The sequence below is a fragment of the Xiphias gladius genome, chromosome 16 (genome assembly GCF_016859285.1).
Source record: "Xiphias gladius isolate SHS-SW01 ecotype Sanya breed wild chromosome 16, ASM1685928v1, whole genome shotgun sequence".
In the NCBI taxonomy this organism is placed as follows: domain Eukaryota; kingdom Metazoa; phylum Chordata; class Actinopteri; order Istiophoriformes; family Xiphiidae; genus Xiphias; species Xiphias gladius.
Genome location: NC_053415.1, coordinates 26154027 through 26172973, shown reverse-complemented (window position 1 = coordinate 26172973; position 18947 = coordinate 26154027). Strand labels below are relative to the sequence as shown.

General features: G+C 47.7%; 1 protein-coding gene across 6 annotated transcripts in view; it reads left to right on the top strand.

Annotated features, from left to right (window-relative positions):
* The window catches only part of dgkh (diacylglycerol kinase, eta), a 60119-nt gene that overhangs the window by 24250 nt on the left and 16922 nt on the right, over window positions 1-18947 (top strand). For all 6 annotated transcript variants that reach the window (XM_040149336.1, XM_040149339.1, XM_040149337.1 and 3 more), the window contains exons 5-16: window positions 5492-5596; window positions 7352-7484; window positions 11405-11511; window positions 11967-12092; window positions 12797-12899; window positions 14827-14989; window positions 15165-15273; window positions 15642-15863; window positions 16149-16240; window positions 16583-16682; window positions 16842-17151; window positions 17414-17545. In XM_040149336.1, coding sequence (XP_040005270.1) covers window positions 5492-5596; window positions 7352-7484; window positions 11405-11511; window positions 11967-12092; window positions 12797-12899; window positions 14827-14989; window positions 15165-15273; window positions 15642-15863; window positions 16149-16240; window positions 16583-16682; window positions 16842-17151; window positions 17414-17545 — 1702 coding nt within the window. The remainder of the gene's footprint in view (window positions 1-5491; window positions 5597-7351; window positions 7485-11404; window positions 11512-11966; window positions 12093-12796; window positions 12900-14826; window positions 14990-15164; window positions 15274-15641; window positions 15864-16148; window positions 16241-16582; window positions 16683-16841; window positions 17152-17413; window positions 17546-18947) is intronic.

Genomic DNA, 18947 nt, shown 5'->3' with positions numbered 1-18947 from the left:
ACGCGGAAATCGCAGGTGATCGCTGTGCGGGCGCGTGCGTGCGTGCGTGCGTGTGTTGTAGCAGCTGTGACCGTTTCCTCCTCCACCCCCCTTTGCTGTGGCGCTGCGGGTCCCGGTGGACGCAGGATCCGTGCACCACGCTCGCCCCCGGTCCTGTGCCTGCGTGTGCGTCCATGTGTTCCCCATCATCAGTTAATCCTCTCCGCCAAAAAATAAAAACAAGTCAGGCTTATGATTGCATGTTCCCCATCATTTACAGATGTAGATTCTGATCAGAGAGCAACTTGTTGTTGTCACTTGCCATTACTCAAACACACACACACACACACACACACACACACACATCTGATGTATTCAGTTCTGAAGGTCAGTCATCAAGAGAGGTTTTCCTCACTCCAGGGATGCCTAGAGCCATTTTTGGAAACAGCTGTTCCTGTTTCCCCTGGCAACCAGTCCTATCACGACCCTGTTTCAGACACGCAGACGCACACATGCACGGATACGGTACAGAGGCGTGGAGACAGGACGAGCTACACCACGAGGGCCGTTTAAAACAACCCCCACCCCCCCGCCCGCCTTTACAGATTTTACTGAGAAGTTCAGTTCAAGTCCAGCCAACAACCTTAAATGGTGCAAAGGTCAGCGGTAAACTACCCAAGGAAGATAAAAAAAAACAACCAAAAAACCAAAGATTAACGATGAGTCATAGGGAGGCAACAGAGGACGACAGACCGGTTGGTCAGCGTTGGTTCGTGCTACAGCAGGATAATCAACCAAGACATTAGGATAAAAGAACCAGACGGTGGCTTCACGTGATGGAAGACCAGCTCCGTCTCCAGTGGGAACGTCTGCAACAGTGTTGGGACAAACTTCCTCAACAACGCTTTTCTTTTTTTTCCCCCCACTGTAGAAAGATTCAATGATTCCTTGTTTTCAAAATCTCCACCTGCTTATTTGTCCTATGCTTCAATTTCAGAAACACTGAGACGTCGTATTATGTGCATTTAAATAACGGCCGGAAAAACGGAGGCGTTTTAAAACTTTTGACGGGCAGGGAGTGATCAGTTTGCCAAGTGCATGTGCACACACACACACACACACCGATGCACGTAGGGACACACACACACACACACACACACACACACAGACTAATCCTTGCAGTTTCTAGTGGAAAATGTATTGTGAGCAAGATCTAAAAACACAGTTCTCAGAAGAGAGAGAGAGAGAGAGGGAGAACAACAGGCTCACTCCTGTTGTTGATTCAAAGGGTGGTTAAGGTGAGTGACCAGGGAACCGGTCAGGTTGGTGTTTCAAGCTCCAGATGCCACAGACCAAACCAGCTCCCACTCCACAGTCGTCGCGTTTAGGGCTGAAGTATACAGGTATTTTCATCATGGATTAATCCATCTTTCTTTTCTCTTTTGATTAATTGATGAGTCTTTAAACGTCTAGCGGTTAGGCCTACGTCCTTTACAATGTTTTATACTGTAATGTTTTATACAAAAAATAAGTAAACATCACTATCTTTGCTAGCATTTAGCGTCAACTTTCAATAATCGACAGTTTCTGAAACGTAGGGCTACAAACTAGATCTGCAACTAATGCTTATTTTCATTATCAATTGATCTTTAAGTTATTTTCTCAATTAATTGATTAATCGTGAAAAAGGCCGAGGTGACGTCCTCAAATGTTTTGTTTTATCCACAAAAACAGTAATAAAAAATAAATAAATAGAAAATAGGCTATGCAGTTCAATATTATGTATGACATAGAAAACTAGAAAATCTTCACATTTGAAGAGCTGGATCATCATCAAATGTTTGGCATTTTTGCTTAAAAAATGACTAAACCGATCAACCGATTATCAAAGTAGCTGCAGATTCACGTCCTGTCAGTCGACTAATCCATTAATCAACTGATGGTTGCAGCTCTACTACGAACACAGTACTTGAAATGTGCCGTGGCTTCATGTCTTTTTGGGGTATTTTTCTGATATAAAATAACAGAATAAAACAAAAGCAAACAGGTTGCGCTGCAAATGTCCAAATCCCTCCCGAGTCCACTTTTCTTCAACTGGTCAGTTAATGACTGAAATGCTTCCGCCTCATCAGTTAAGTGGCGCTGGGCCCCCTCAGAGAAGCCAGTGTGAATCTAGGTGTCCGGGCTTTACCAAACTACGATCATCGGAATTTGATATTTTGTGCGGCTCTATTAACCGTGGAAAAATGACGCCTCAACTGAGCGTTTGGCAAAACCGCCGGTCAGGATTCCCCCGGAGACACCTCCGACAGTCTCACGAGCTCCGAACAGACAGGAGGGTTATGGGAGGACAGAAGGGACAAGCAGACAGCAGCCGGATCCCTACTCTCACGTGAAAACGTACGTTTTCTCTATAGCTTCTCTTGATTTTTGTAACGGTAACACAAGCAGCAACCGCGGCAGCTAGGTGTCTCATGTGTTATTATTCACGAGACGGAGGTTTTGAAAAATTTTTCCAAACTGGCTGACGACAGGAACCATGTGACTCGGGGCTGACATGAGCTTATTGGCTGTCACTGTCCCTCCCGAAACGATCGCTGGGTCTTTTGAGTACACAGACTACGGGCCCGGTTGGGCCGACCCTCAACGTGCGACGCCGGCAGCATAAGGTTCGTAGCAAAATCAGGTCATTTTAGTTTAGTCGCTGCATCCGTGGATTGGTAACGCCCTACTTTAAATCCCTGTATCTAGCATTTCTTAGCAGTACATAAACATTTAAATGTTTGGTAAGCAGATACAAGTCTTTTTTAATGTATTTGTAAACACCTGTAATTCTTTCTTTCAGTTGAGGCTGCTGTACAAAAAGATAACGAATGATAATATAGTAAAACATTTTCATAGGAAAAGTTAGAATTGCTGAGACATACTGTATATTGATAACTTAAAACTTGTCTTTATAAACTTACAAATGTGCTTATTCTGGCTTAGAACTACATTATAGTCTGTTAGTTACTGAAGGTTCATATAATGCTACTTGACTAGACAGTGACAGTTACTTGACTTTAAAAACTATAACCCGGGAATTTGCACCCGTAGCCACCTGCGAACGGCCTCTACGTTGCTGCCCTTTAAGGGGCCTGGAGAACTAGAGAGTTCGAAAGGGAAGAAGCCGTCGTATTAAGCTTTGTCATACCGTCCAATTTCATAGAACCCTGCTCCGCTATATGTGCGTCCACACAAAGGGGGTTTCGTGACTGTAATTTGGTCGGCATTTTACCTTGGGTCCGACTGGGCGTTCGGCTGCTGCGAATTCCCCGGGAGGCTGTTCCTGCATCTCGTATGTCGCCCGGTTTTTTCTCAACTCCCAGCCGCCGCGCCGCCCGCCGCCTCTCTGTGTCTTTGCACCTCTGACACTTGTGCCTTCTTATGTAACAGGTTTCCATTTTAAAGTAACCGACATCCTGCTGCTTTTTGTCCTTTTATAGCCGAATGTGTGAATGCACTGTGACCGATAGCAGCAAGGGTTGAGAGGACAGGACTACTCAACCCAACTACTATATTATATACATATTAACCCAACTGCATTTGAGGACAACATGTCACAAGAGGTAAAATATAACTAAAGTTTAACAAAACTTCTGTCTCAGTGAGTAAGGCGTTTGGTTTCGTAGTCCAGGGAAAATCATTTTCTCTAAATAACATCACCTGTTTAATAATGTATGTGTGTCGTGCTCTGCCGGAGCTTCGTCTGTTGGCCGTGAACCAGATGGTTAGCTGGCGATAACACGCGGAGGGAAAAAGCAGCGTTACAGCAGGCGTCTCTTAAAAACCCCAACATACGCATACACTCGTAATCATCACACGCAGTATACACACACACACGCACTCGCGCACTCACGGCGCAGTTGTGCACCTACCAATTCAACCCCCTCTAAAAAGCCTGAGGTATTGCTGGTCTAAACAGGCCTGTGAAGAGAAAGAGGGAGGGATGTGGAGGAGAGTGGAATATCCCTTTTTAGAAGTGACATATTTCCTCGCAGAATCATCCATGGAAAGAGGATGCAGTGTCTTTCGGGGTTTTTCGGTGTTTCGCTCACACGTCTTCCTTTGACTCATGGATGTGGATTTACTCTACAGGATGCATGGGCTGCACGGCCACACATTTATCCAATTATTGCCAAAATGGGTGTAATTCAAGAAAAGAATGGACCTCCACAGCGGCTGAACATATGGCCTCAAATTACGGCGAATGGCTGGTCTGGAGCAGTGAGCACAAACTGTGTGCAGCACACAGTGATGGTGACAGCAAACAGTCCAGAGAACGGGACATGCATTACCCTCCAAAGTTTTCACATATCTACATTTCTGTAACACCTACGTACTGATATTTATTACCGTCAGTCCTCTACTCCTTAAATGCTAATGCTACTTATTAGTTTTTATCTATATTTACAGAGGTTTAATGCTGGTAAATGGAGGAAAAGTTGTATACGTTCCTTCTTAGAGATGCAAAGTATAGGAGGAGGGAATCGAAATTTACACAATTTATACCACTGCTTCCGAAGACCGTTGGCAGTTTCCGCCGGCAGCGGAGGACAAAAATGAACCTGAAATTTAATATCTGGTAAAAGCTGGTGCAAAATCTGCGGCGCTGTTTTGTCAGACACAGCGTGAGGGAGAACGAGAGAGAAGCGGTGAGTGATAAGACGACTTGGCCTCAGTAATGGTTCGGACAAGGAAAACGCCTTGGTGACAGCAGAAAGGAATTTTGCCGTAAATTAAAACCCCAAGTCCAGTTTAGAAAAAGCTCTCTGTTCAGCTCCAGTACAACAGCCGACAAAATTATCATGAATTACTATTTCCTTTCTTTTCTTCTTTTACATCTTTAGCTTTTGCATGTGTGCGAACAGCGCCTGTGTTTCAGCCTCGCTTCTCCCACTGAGGTGCACGGAGATAACTTAAGGACACAACGAGTTACAAAGAGAGACAGAAGAGAGGAGGGAGCATTAATAAGTGATGCGGTGCTGAAAGGGTGCTGCGTGTCTGTAGGGTTATCTACAGGGAGGCTGTCCTTTAAACACACGTACACAATCGCATATAGGGAGAGGACAAGAGAGGGGGAGGCAGCGGGGGAGAGAAGCTCTCAGCCCCTACCGAGGCACTCCGCCTGTCAGCACGTATCTGCCTCAACGCGTGAGGAGCAAAGAGCGAGAGAAAGAGAGGGTTGAGGGGAAAAAAAACGCCGGAGCGAAGGAAAAGACTAACTCAAGAAGGTGTTAGGGGATAAGTGAGCTAGAGTTAATGAGAGAGAGAGAGAGAGAGAGAGAGAGAGAGAAGGAGGGGGCTTTTCATCCTTTCCCTCCCTTAAAGACGGAGCCGATCGCTCTCCCCTCTCAGTGGCACCGCGGGCTGAGGAGGAAAGCACTGGAAACACTTACCTCTCTTTCGGTTTTTTTCCCGTCACTTTTTAGCCGTGGTACCCGTCTCACTCTTTTCAACCCGTGCCCCTCAGGTGATCACCCCGTTCCGCAGGCTCATCCTCTGCGCGGAGAACAGGAAAGAGATGGAGGACTGGATCAGTTCGCTCAAGTCCGTCCAGTCCAGGGAGCAATACGAGGTAAGAGCCCCTTTCCAAATCAACAGAGAGACAGATCCGCGCCAGTTTGTGTGTGTGTGTGTGTGTGTTTATATGTGCAGGGCAGGGAGGGGGGCACAGAGATAAAGAAGAAGAGAGAGACGGGGTGTGTTAAGACATGGAGCTGCAGGAACAATAGAGCTGTTTATAGGCGTATCCTCTTCTGGAGATTTTGTCAGTAATTTTGCTGTTTTTACCAAACGTTCCCACTGAGCATGTTCCTATAGGTGAATATAGTGCTTTTAGCCGTAACAAAACAAGTGCACATAGAATAGTGATGAGCCAAGATGGGTGTGTAGAGTATAGTGGGAATAAGAGTTTCATGTTGTGAAGCATGACACAGGCAACTGGGGACCTAACAAGTTGTCTATGCAGAAGCGACACACTCATGTTGAGATTCAGGGTCCCAGAGCACCGGCGGACATACATCAGCCCGCGTCGATGCACACGCGCAGTCACAAGTACGCACCTCTGCCGCCGGAAAGACGGTAAGGGGGACACGCACGCGCTACAGTCCGCACCAAAACTACGCACGGAAAGCCAGACGCGCTGACCGTCGCAGAGCACATGTCTGATTCTGCGACAGCCCAGGTCTTCTGCTCCGAATGACTCGCTGGATGGCACATAAACACGGAGCGGCTGTGTCCGCTTGCCGCTGTCATGCCCTTCTTTGTTGTCCACAAAAGTGTTTTCTGGAAGAAGCTAGAAAACGGGCCAACAGCTTTCCTGCCGACTTGTGTGCCACCGCGATATTCTCTTCACCGAACCGCCCGTAACGGTTTAGAATATTCCGCTGTCAGCGAGAGATGTAAGAGGAGTGTAAATCTGGGATATGTGTTGACAGTGACGGGTCGTGGCGAGCGCAGGGAGAAGGAGAGCGCAATAAGAAAAGGCGTGCTGCTTTTTAATGGCTTTTATTTGGGAGGGAAATCTTATATAAGACCCCATCCCTCAACCCCCTTATTGCACTGCAATGCAGCAGCACCCCCACCACAGGGTACACACGTGTGCGCACACGAAAGCCAGGGCGCCCCTGCCCAGATGTCAACACAACAGCGTTTTTAATTGCTGTCTTCTCTAACGCAGTGTAGGGATGTAAAAGCCCTGCTTTCTAAGCACCTGTTACAGTTTTACTTATGAAACCAACTACTGCAGACGCAACGCCCACACTTGTGGAGTACACGGCTCACATAGGCTTGCGCGCCACACCGGGCTCACTCCACATAACAGTGCGTATAGAAGCGTCCGGCTTTCCTGACCCCGGCGTCACTTTTGAAAAGTCACGGAGCCGCAGTCGCACTAATGACGGGCTGCTCCCGGGGAGTCCTGATGTATGTCCTGCTGCGTTCTTTCCTTGCCAGGCAGTTTCCCAGGTAGCGTCGTCATGGGGCTCCCGCGGAGCAGGAAGATCAGACCTTAAGGGAAAGTGACTCGGTGGTGGTGTTGTTGTTGTTGTTATTGGGGAAAGCTAATTCACGAGGAAGGAATCGAGTGAATCTGAAAAGGTGTGGATTTGTGTCTGCCGCAGGAATGGGGTGGAGAACTGTCATGCATTATTCACCTTGTTTTCATTTTTCATGTGATAAACCACTTTGCTGCTCGCGACCATTATGGGAACAACCAGTACCAGTAATATGCAGCCATTGTATATTTTGTTATCATGATGATGTAGTGCACTGTGCTTGCCTTTCTGTGACTGTCATGCCAGTGCTGCCAACCTGTCTTCTCCTTTGCTAGACGGCACAGTTTAATGTGGAACATTTCTCAGGGATGCACAACTGGTACGCCTGCTCCCATGCACGGCCCACCTTTTGCAACGTCTGTAAAGATAGCTTGTCTGGGGTCACGTCGCATGGCCTCTCCTGCGAAGGTAAGTGACACACACAAACACTACGCCTGCTCACTGTCAAACACGTGAATGCTAACTTAACCATTAAAAACTTGACTTTTTAATGGACACGTATACACGCTGCGTTTTCTTATGTAACACCCGTTAATCCGTGGCCTTTTGAGGCGACGCTCACTCATTTCTACATCTCGATACTGGCTCATACATAGATTTTTCTACTCTTTGTTTAAAGATTACTTTACACTGCAACAGATCATCCGGGAGGCCGCGGGCCTGGGGCAGGTCAGGTCTATGGGTACTTTGGGAAGGCACAGTCTATGACCACGTAGCGTGAAGACTTGTGAGTCATTGAAGTGAGAAGATTCTCTGTTCCAATGTCTGTCCCAGTGGCGCAGACTGGATACGCCGGAGCCAGCGTGAGTCTCTGAAACGCTCTGGGTTCTGGAGCGGGGGGCCCATCAACCTGTTCGCGTGAAGTAGAGGGAGTGAGAAGGGCTGGCGGTGAACTGCCATTAACGCTGCGCAGACTTATGGTTATATGTCAGCCTGTAGCCATATGCTTTCGTGTCATACTGTGGGTTAGTCAGACGGAATTTTATTTCAGCATTTTGCATCCTCTTTCCCCCAAAGCGGGGGGAAGGAAAAAAACAGTCGATGGGTCCCGTGAATGACGCCACATCTCCTCACCTCATGGGGTTGACATGGGAGGCTAACACGAGTTCTTGCTTTCTTTGAGCTGGTGTAAAGTGTCACTGACAGGCAGCAGACCTTAATGAGCACCATCTGCATATCCTCTCGCTCTAATGTTGCTAATGTTCCTCCCGTGAGTGCACGCGTGCGTATGTGTGCGCAACGCCTCAACCCACGTGTGTGTGTGTGTGTGTGTGTGTGTGGACGTGTGTGTATGTGTGAAGGCAGTAAGAGCCTCTCCACTCAGTGCTCATTATCCTCTACAATGAGGCCCTCTCATATCCAGAGCAGAAGGCATAGAGACATAGAGAGACGGCAAGAGAGAGAGAGAAAAGACCAAGTCATTAGAGCAGCATCTCACTCTTGTGGTCTAAATCGTCTTCCACACACACACACACACACACACACACACACACACACACACACACACACACACACACACACACACACACAAAATTTTAACCAACAATAAGAAGATGCAACTGAGATCACGGGGCCTTCATCAAAACCAGGAGTCTCGGTTTACGGCGGACGCAGCGTAGCTAACGGAGCTTCGTACTGGCCTCGTGAAAATCCACTCCCACGTTTATTTCGGCAGACATTCGTTGACACATCGCTGTTTTCTTTAGCCCTAATGTCTTGCACTCAGTTTAAGCTGCAGAGCCACATTGAGCACAGGAGAGGTTCAGTACAAGACAACAGGAGCCTGCTGGTGTCTGCCTCAGAGTACAGTCAAATAAGAGACAGTGACTAGGGGAAGACCGCCCATGAGAACGGAAGAAAAATAAAAAATGTTTTAAAAAGCAGAGGCGAGCAGGAGAGAGAGCGGGAGAGTGTCTCTATTAGACGTCGAGAGCAGCCAGCCAAACAGTTTCACAGCAATCAACGTGGCTTAAATTTCCCTTCGATTTCCTGCGCAGGACGGTCGGTGGGGATTGATTTGTTCCCCCCAGCCACAAACACACACCAACCCCTCTGCCCTTCTGTCTTTATTTCACCCTCGCACAAACAAACATAGGTCTACACGCGATGTTTTCTTCCAGTCTGGTGCGTGAATGCTCGGGGTTGGGCCCGGCCATTAACTGTCCTCTGAATTCTCTTAATGTTCTGCTAATGCTCTCTAACAGCATTTAGTGGTAGACTAGATTGAAACATCGATTGTTGCTCCCGGATATGACTTTGACTTAATTTGTATATCTTTGTGTAGATTGTCCAATGACTAGGCTGTGTGTGTGTGTGTTTGTGTGTTTGGCAGTGTTATGTATGAACAAGGGTGGGGTGGCTAGAGGCAAAGTTCCCCAGAGTGGAGACATTATTCATGAGTCTGCTAAGTGCCTCGTCTCTAACGGAGAAAAAGGCGAGGAGCAATCTCCATCTGCCTATACGTCTTCATCAGAAATACTCAGGCTGTAGTTACATTTCACATATTAAGTTTCTTCTTCAGAGTGTCCTGCGTTAAGCACATTAAAGTCAAATGTGTGAAATGTGTTGCGGTGACTGGCTTCTCATGCATACTCAGGGAACCTTGACAGATTTATATGACGGGCTGGAGGTTGAAGTTTAAAACCTGATAATTATCTTTGTTTGAAATAAAAACTCATTGTTGCTTTAACCATTTTAAAGGAACAGTCGAACATTTTGGGAAATATGCTTATTTGCTTTGTTGCCAAGGGTTACATGAGTAGATTGATACCGCTCCCACACCTGTCCGTTGAATATGATGCTGGCGCTAGGTGACGGTTAGCTTAGCTTAGCATAACGACTGGAGGCGGAGGGAAACAGCTGGCCTGGCTCTGTCCAAGGGGGCCTACCGGCACATCTAAGTCTGTCCAATTAACACGTTGTATCTCATTAGTTTATTCTGTACAAAAAACACGAACGACGAGGCGTAGTGGTTTTACGAGGGTAAGGTGGCTCCACGGGGTCAGTGTGCCCAGACAAGAAAAAATGCTGCTCATGAACAGCCCGCTTGTTGTTTCTACACCTTGTTTTTTTTTGTATGAATTAAACAGACAAACAAAAAGTCTTTATGCTAAGCTAAGCTAACCAGCAACTGACTGGTGCCTCATGTTTAATGGAGAGATGTGAGAGTGGTATCAATGTTCTTCTCAGGGAATACGAATGTTTCTATAATTGTCCAAAGTATTCCTTTAAAAACACCTGTAAATAGGGTTGTAACTCAGCCTGAGGGGCATTAGGAAGGCTCACTAGGCAGCTGTTGGGGGATAAGTTGGTGTTTCATATCTTTAAGTGTGAGCACGGGAGCTTTTTTCAGAACTTCTCTGCTGCCTGACGGCTAACCTGCCAGCGCAGAGGATGCTGAGCGACGCTGATGGATAAGTGGAGGGAAAATCATACAGAATTGGCCACGTGGTCGGCTCTGTCCTTATTTGCCTGCTGCTGAGATGAGGCTGCTGAGGATTATGATGGAGCTGATTGCACGTAGCAGGCATTTTCTCTGTCCCGTTCATCTTTGCACGGAGCAGAGCGACCGATGCTACGGAGACGTGTGCGCGTATATGTGAATCACAGTCGGCACCAGGGGCTGAACAGACGCATTGGTTGTGACACTGTGATCCAGATGGTGCAGCACGCATCTTTTAAGATGGAGCTGGATCCTGTGCGCGGTCCAGGGTTCAGGTCTTCATCGACCCCGGCCGTAGCCTTCCCGTTGCAGGTTACAGATACAGAAAATGCATTGGGACCTGTGGTGTGGAGCGGAGTCCTCATGCTTTGCTTCTATCTGTCAGATGCGTGTGTGCAGCACCGGCTTAGGGAGCTTAGTAATTATGTCCACTGACATCTCATTAGGGGCTGACTCATTAAAACACTGTAGTTTTAGGGGTGCGTCTGTTTCTGAATCGTGCATCAGTTTCCAGTGGTTTTCAGCTTGTGAAGAAAAAAAATCGAAAGAAATCCATGACAGTTTGCAGTTTATTTAATGTAGAATTAGCCCGGGAACTTTCTAAACTGACCTCCCAAATGACCTCAGTATCTGCTAAAGCCAAATGTCATCCCCATCGCACTATTGAAATTTAATTTATTTTAAAGTTAAATACTAGCCTGTTTAGTTAAAAATGTTCATAAGCATTTTCTGTAATCCAATTTATGTTTAAGTTTTACTCTTAGACTGTATCCATCTAATTTAGTCCTACAATGTGAATGTACTGAGTGATACTGGCAGCTTGTAAAGGTGGAAAACGTCGTCGGACTGACGGACACTCGGTGCGTTGACTGTTTGTGTTTTTCAGTTTGCAAATTCAAAGCCCACAAACGCTGTGCTGTCAGAGCCACTAACAACTGTAAATGGACGACGCTGGCTTCCATAGGAAAGGATATCATTGAAGATGAGGATGGGGTAAGTTGGTGTGCGTGTGTGAAATTATTCATTTGTTCATTTATTATCATGGAAATGGATCCATGTGTCTCAGAGTCTGCTGTAACACATTAGGCCGCCACACCTTTGGGAACAGCGTAAGAACTCTGTCAGCCTTGTTTTCTATGGAGATTTTTTTTTACCTCTGATGGTTGAAATGATGTCCTCTAGGCTTTTCCTCGAGCTTTTTTTGGGGAAATATTGAAAAACGTTGACCACCATTATTAAAGATACTGATTATTGATGCAGCGCCTCCGCTACCAGCTGCTAAGTCCTCTTCACGTACAGCTCACGGTCTCATCGGTCTCTGAGGAAGAAGCGAGACCCGAAACCGGTGGAAACAGAGGAAGGCGTTCCCGGAAGGAAGTGAGAGGTTAAAGTGGACGGCGTGCCGTGCTTCCCATTTCTTGACGTGCGCATGTGTGTTGAACCTACAGATTGCTATGCCCCACCAGTGGTTGGAAGGCAACCTGCCCGTCAGTGCCAAGTGCGCCGTGTGCGATAAGACGTGTGGCAGCGTGCTGAGACTGCAGGACTGGCGCTGCCTCTGGTGCAAAGCTATGGTAAGCCACCCGTCACATATACAGGAATTTTGAATTAACGTCGGCATTTAAACCGGATTAAAATCTTACGGGAAACCGGCGTGGGTAGAGCAACGCAGACAGCATCGTCGCAGGGTCAAATTCGGCTTGATCGTTTTATTGACTGAACTGTGTTGTTTGGTAATTGTTTGTGGCATGTGAGCTTGTTGCAGCACTGTTTTCCATTAGACTAGATAAGTGGTCTTCCCCAGGAGACGTTCCGACAGCTACTTCAGTCAGGATTTTAGGATTATAAATTTACAGCCTTTTGTCTCACATATCGCACGACCTAATCAGTCACTCAGTTATTTTGCAGAGTTTTCGGCCATATTTAATGGTGTGTTTGTGTGTAAATGTGTGCATATGCACGAGTGCAGTATGTTGGTGGGTGTGTAGATCTTGTCTTCTCATGTTTGCAATAGTGCTCTCTGTTATACGATAGTTGAGAGCTTTTCACAGGGACAGTACTCATCCCCTGAGAAAACCAGATGTTATATTAACCATTAATACAACAACGAAGCAGACATGTAAAAGTCGGACCGAGTGTAAAATCTTTTATCTGTCTCTGTCTCTTTTTAATGGCCACACCTGGGGGGAACTTTGTGTCATTTCTGTTGTGTATTTGCTTTAGACAAAAAAATAACAAGTATGTGAATCGTAAATGTTTCCGTTGCTGTTGTTGCTAGGTGCACACAGCCTGCATGGATCTGTACCCTCGCAAGTGTCCTCTGGGTCAGTGCAAGGTCTCCATCATTCCCCCCACGGCGCTCAACAGCATAGACTCAGACGGTAGGCACCGCACACACACACACACACACACACACACACACACAATCAGCCCTGCAATCACGCTGACTCACTCAAAGGGCCGGAGGTTGATGCCGGACAGCACCTATGAGCAATCGCTACATTTCAGAGGTGAATAAATGAGACTTCACCCCATTTGGTCGGCCGATGTCTTCTCTCTGAACTTCGACCTTCTGCTCCGTCACATGGAAGGACGGTGGCAGGAGGGCGGAGAGGGAGAGAGTGATGATTCACTCGGGTTTGTTCGCGGCATCGAGGTCCGTTCAGGCATGCAATAATTCACATACACACACCCACACACACACACACACACACGCAACCCTTTTCTCACCCCCCGCTTCTCTTGTTAGAGAATGTGCTGGAAAAGAGAAAGAAAACGACAGTATTATTATTTTCCCTTCAGGTAGGTGATCTCAGCTTCAAATCCATATTTTCTTATCAGCGTCCTGCTAGTCATAAACGGTATGAGAAGGGGGTACAAGGCACTGGTGTGAGCCCCAGGTAATTGACTGTATCTTGTACAGAGAGGTGGTTAAAAATAGCCCTATCTGACCGGTTGGCACACACCGTTCAGAGGGCTTAAAATAGATCTTGAGACGAGATGTGTGTGTGAGAAGGGTTATAATTAGCTGCTTCCTGACTTGTTGTGAAAATGGACACATACTCATCCTTTCATGGAAGCACATGAGCACACAGACATCACAGAAGGACAAGAGCTCTGCAGATGGCTGCAAAGCCCCCTGAGGCTCCCCTGAGGCTCCCTGTTCAACCCAGTGTGTGTGTGTGTGTGTGTGTGTCGCCTGCGTTTCCTTGTTCACACATGACAACTCTGTGTCTGTGTGTGTGTGTGTGTGTGTTTGCCAGAGCCCACATTCAAACTCATTCTAGATGGAGATCAGCACCTGCGAGACAGACTCAGATAAGCATGAGTGATTGGATTACTGTTGCTGAAGCCAATGGCTGGGTCTCTCACACACACACACACACACACACACACACAGCCCAGTGAACCTGTGAAAAGCTGGCATCGGCTAATTGGTAGACGAATAAAAGAGAGGCAGAGAAAGGGAGGATGGGGAATCCAGAGGAGGAGGATGAGACGAAAACAGAAGAAGGAATAAGGGCAAATAAAAAAGAAGAAACATTCTTCGTCTCTGTCTCTCTCTCTGCCCTTCCCTCTCTCTACATCTCCTCACGTGCCAGGACCCCCTCTGCCCAAATGCAGACTGGGAAGAGGGGGAGTTTGGTTGTAATTGGCTGGGGGACAGACTGCAGCACGTGCCGGAGCGTCGTGACTCCCCTTCCCTTCCCTCCTTTCCTCGCTACTTCTCTTCCCCTCGCCCTCCCTCAATCCATCCTCTACTGACAAGATCACAGAGAGAGAGAGAGAGAACCAGAGAGAAAATAAAATCGAAGAGGGTTGACGGGGATTAGAGAGCAGAAGGAGGAGGTGAAGGAAGATGAAAGGGGGAGAAAGGAAAAGAGCAGATAGCAGCGCCACACACATACAGGGTGAAAGCCCTAATATGCCGTGGGGGAGTTCAGATTATGCTGTAAGCACAGAAACATCTTGTTGCATTACCTTCCACAGATTAGCGTATGCGAGTGTGTGCTTCGTGCTGTCCTTCGGAGCAAAACGTGTTGTTGGCATGTGCTGCGCTCCCATGCATTGTTCCACTCGGTCTCTGAGACTCCGCTGAGGTTGTCTGAGGATGGCAGAATTATTTCACGCCGGGGAAATAAAATCTAGCGCAAATCCTTTCTTTCTTTCTTTCTACCCTCGGTGGCATCCGGCCCTGCAATTTGTTTCTGTTTTAGTCACTGTGAATTACGCTTCAGTAACGTGGGGGTGTATGAAATACGCTCAAAGCATTAAAGGTGTTTCCCTACCGTTGCCATGTCTCCTCAGGGTTCTGGAAGGCCACCTGCCCCCCATCTTGTGCCAGTCCCCTCCTGGTTTTCGTCAACTCCAAAAGTGGTGACAACCAGGGGGTGAAGTTCCTACGACGCTTCAAGCAGCTCCTCAACCCGGCTCAAGTCTTTGACCTGGTCAACGGTGGGCCGCACCTTGGGTGAGGGAAAACGAACTGAAACAGCTCCCTAGAGTTTGATGTGTATAGACGCAGACGCACAGAGCGTCCATAGATATATGCATGTCCAGCATTCTACGGCATTTTGTGTCGTTGCGGAAACCAGAACCCTGCAAAATAACTGACCACCCGGTGCTGGTTTTTGTGTTTCTGTCAGTCTGCGCCTGTTTCAAAAGTTCGACAACTTCCGGATTTTGGTGTGCGGAGGCGATGGCAGCGTGGGCTGGGTCCTCTCGGAGATCGACAAACTCAATCTGCACAAACAGGTGAAACACAGTGTGATGGATGTACCGGGATGAAAAAAAAAATAGCACTGAGCGGAACCGTAAATCTTGCTAGGAGGACGGCAACTTATTCCTCCCGGATTAAAAATACATGACAGTTGCCCGCTGTCGTGAGGCATATTAAACGCAGAGACCGCCAGAGTAGAGTAAGCTACAAGTGGATAGAAAATGATATGTGTTTGGTTCGTGTGCCAGTTGAGCTTTCCGCCTTCGCTCCCGGCCAGCTTACGTAAAGACACGCACTCATTATACACACACCGGCAGGCGTGTACAGACACACACAGACCTCATTTTGAACGCCGCCGGCATGTGTTCCCCGATGCCAAATAAACCTTCCGCATGCGTTTCAGTGCCAGCTGGGCGTGTTGCCATTGGGCACGGGCAACGATCTGGCGCGGGTGCTGGGCTGGGGCCCGTCGTGCGACGACGACACCCAGCTGCCCCAGATCCTGGAGAAGCTGGAGAGGGCCAGCACCAAGATGCTGGACCGCTGGAGCATCATGACCTACGAGATTAAGATCCCGCCCAAACACAGCTGCCCCACCACGCCTGAGGGAGCTGATGACTGCCAGGTACTCACAGGAGTTGACAGATATTCACACACATCAGTAGACACCATCAAACCCAGCAGGGCTTCCAGACAGACAGACGTGAGTAGGAGGTGGTTGAGCACATGCTGGAAATAGTGTCTGACATTTTCTGTTCAACTTCACCTGAGCCTAGGTTCAAAAGTGGATGGAGGAATAGAAAAGACATTTCTCCAAAATAAGTCTTGCTCATTCCATACTATTCCATACTAAATTTTGCAGCCTGTCAAATATCGTTAGTAATAACATTGGTAAACATTTTCTCTCCAGTTTCACATTTCTACCTATGAAGACTCAGTGGCCGCCCACCTCACAAAGATCCTCAACTCTGAGCAGCACTCTGCGGTCATCTCCTCTGCCAAGTAAGCCAATCGAACATAACGGCATGATCCCAAAGAGGCGGACTAGAATCAGGTCGGAACGGCCAACTCCAGACTCAAAAATTCATCTGGCGTTCTTAACGTGTCGGCGGGTTTTTCCGTTCGGGACAACACAAATTTGTACATCTCAGCAAACCTGTTGTTGCATGGACATTGCCCCGGTCAAAAAATAAACAGTACGCAGTACACCTGCACGGAGAGGCGCGGGTGTGTAAAAATAGCACATCTTTTAGATAGAACGGGCTTATTTAAAGGGGCACGTCTCATATTTTCTTCCTCGCACATTGAACCACGGAACGCTAACGTTTTCCTCCTTCTCCCCAGGATCCTGTGTGAGACGGTGAAGGACTTTGTAGCCAAGGTGGGGAAAGCCTATGAAAAAAGCACAGAGAACGCAGAGGAGTGTGACACTATGTCTCTCAAAGTAAGCCCCAAAAACAACGCAGTTAACTTCCATCATCCGCCAGGGCCGAAAGGCAGCTCCCTGTATATTAGATTTCCGCCAATTTGCTGCACTCTGAGCGCCGCCTCAGCCGCCTCCATCTAGCCTTTGTTTGTGTCTCCTCTCCTCTCCGCCCACCAGTGTGCCATCCTGAATGAGAAACTGGACTCCCTCCTCCAGGCCCTCAACACAGAGTGCCAGGCCCTGCCTCCGCTCCCCCACTCCACTCCTCCTATTGTAGAGGAGGAGCAGGAGGAGGAGGAGGACGAGGAGGAGGAGGAGGAGGCCAGCGAGGAGAGCCTGACGGAGCTGAAGGAGAAGCTGGAGGAGGAGGAGACGGAGAAAGGAGGAGCTTCCCCGCACCAGCTGTTCAAAAGCAGGGAGCAGCTGATGCTCAGGGCCAACAGCCTGAAGAAAGCCGTGCGACAGATCATAGAACAGGCCGAGAGAGGTACACACCTACTGAGTTATTATGGAGGGAAAATCCATCTGAGCCCAGGTCACCCACCTTTTTATGTGTTATGTATCGTTTGTTGTACACGTCAGAGTAATGGTATTGAAGCAAAGCACTGAAATTGCACGAGGGACATTGTTTGCGAGGAAAAATGCAGAATGCAACACGCAGATAAAGAGAGACTGGTAGATTATACATGAATCATGGCAGGTAAGGCGTACCCTGCTCTCCTCATCCCGCCTTTTGTTTCCTCCCCCAGTGGTTGATGAGCAGAACGCCCACACAGAGGAGACCGAGCTGCCGTCCCCCCTCGAGTTCAGGAAGGACAGCGAGGAGGAGAACAGGGACAGTGAGAAGGATGAGGACACCAAGGAACTGGAAGCAGTGCCGTGTGAGTGCAGCTGCTCCGGACCTGTTTCAAATCGCTTACCTGTCTGGCCTGGTCCCGTTCCAAACCTGAGACCTGCTTGCGAACCTTTTACTTGCTTGGCATTTCCATCCTGGGCCGCTTCCAAAACACTGAACCTGTCCAGCCTTGCCTGTTTGATTTCCAAGTCTTCAGCTTTGCCAGCTGGCATTTTTCTCAGCAACTGTAAATTAAAAGGCATTTTGTTTAATTAGCGGTTCAGGCAGTAGAATCTGGCTTCGCCTCATCCAGTGGATGTGTTAAAACACGCCCCCCCCCCCTTCTCTCCACTGAGAGTGGAGAACACTGCTGTTCCTGCAGTTTAGAAAAACATGAGAATAGAAAGAGATATAAAAGCCCATATTGTTCTCCTGTTACTGGATAACGGAAAGAATAATGTTATTGTAAGAAAAGGTCCAGAAGACTATCGTAGTCTGGGAACAGATGCCATAGGAAATTACACAGGATTTAAATGTCGCCACCTTGTGGATGTCGTGCTCTCTGCACCGCAGAGAGCCAGACACATGTAGCTAATGGAAAAAAAAGCGCTGCTGACGCAAATCATGCTTCCTGTCATAAATAAACCCAAGGATTAGTGCTAAAAGTGCATGGAGAAACCCTTCGCTCCTGTGATATTCCACCTCCTGCACCAGGCGTAGCTGTTTATCTCTCCATCTTCAGTCTCCACAACAGTCTGTGGCAACGGAAAACTTCTATGATAATAAATGATTGGACCTGGGGAAGCTGTGGCGGCGGGGCCGCTATATAGTCTGTGTTTGCCTGTTTATATGCATCTGAATGTGTGCAGCTTTGTATGTGGATGCACATGCATGTTACTGTGTAAATGTCTAGTGTGCCTTTCTGTGAGTGTGTGTGCATCGGCCACAGGATGTGTTATTGTCTTAGGGGCAGAAGTTCTTCCTGTTTATCAGGGGGCCGCTTCCTTCCTTCCACACATTTTTCAGCCGTTGGAAGACCAGGAGGTATCAGTCAAACCCTCTGCTTTGTATCCTCTCCTTGTTTCCTCTCATTGCCTCCTTACTCCTTCCTGACCTGGACACAAATCAAAAAACACTCTGAGCAAGGAGAGGATGTGAACAAAAGGGGCTCGCGGTTTGGTCAAATCCATTTTTCAGTACATGTCAGTCTCCCTATCTGCCAGATCTTTCCCCAAAGAGGATTCACATTGGGTCAAGGCGAGCAAAGTTGCTTCGGTCGCTCGCTCCGGGTGGCAAACACGCGACATTCGGAATCTTTAATGATGCCTTCAGGCGGAAAAATGCGTATCTGGTGAAAGCTAAAGAGAAGAGAAGCAATGTTATACTCACACAGAACACTAATCATCTAAGCGCCGGATTTCTAAGTGAGACGCTTTTACAAACCCGTA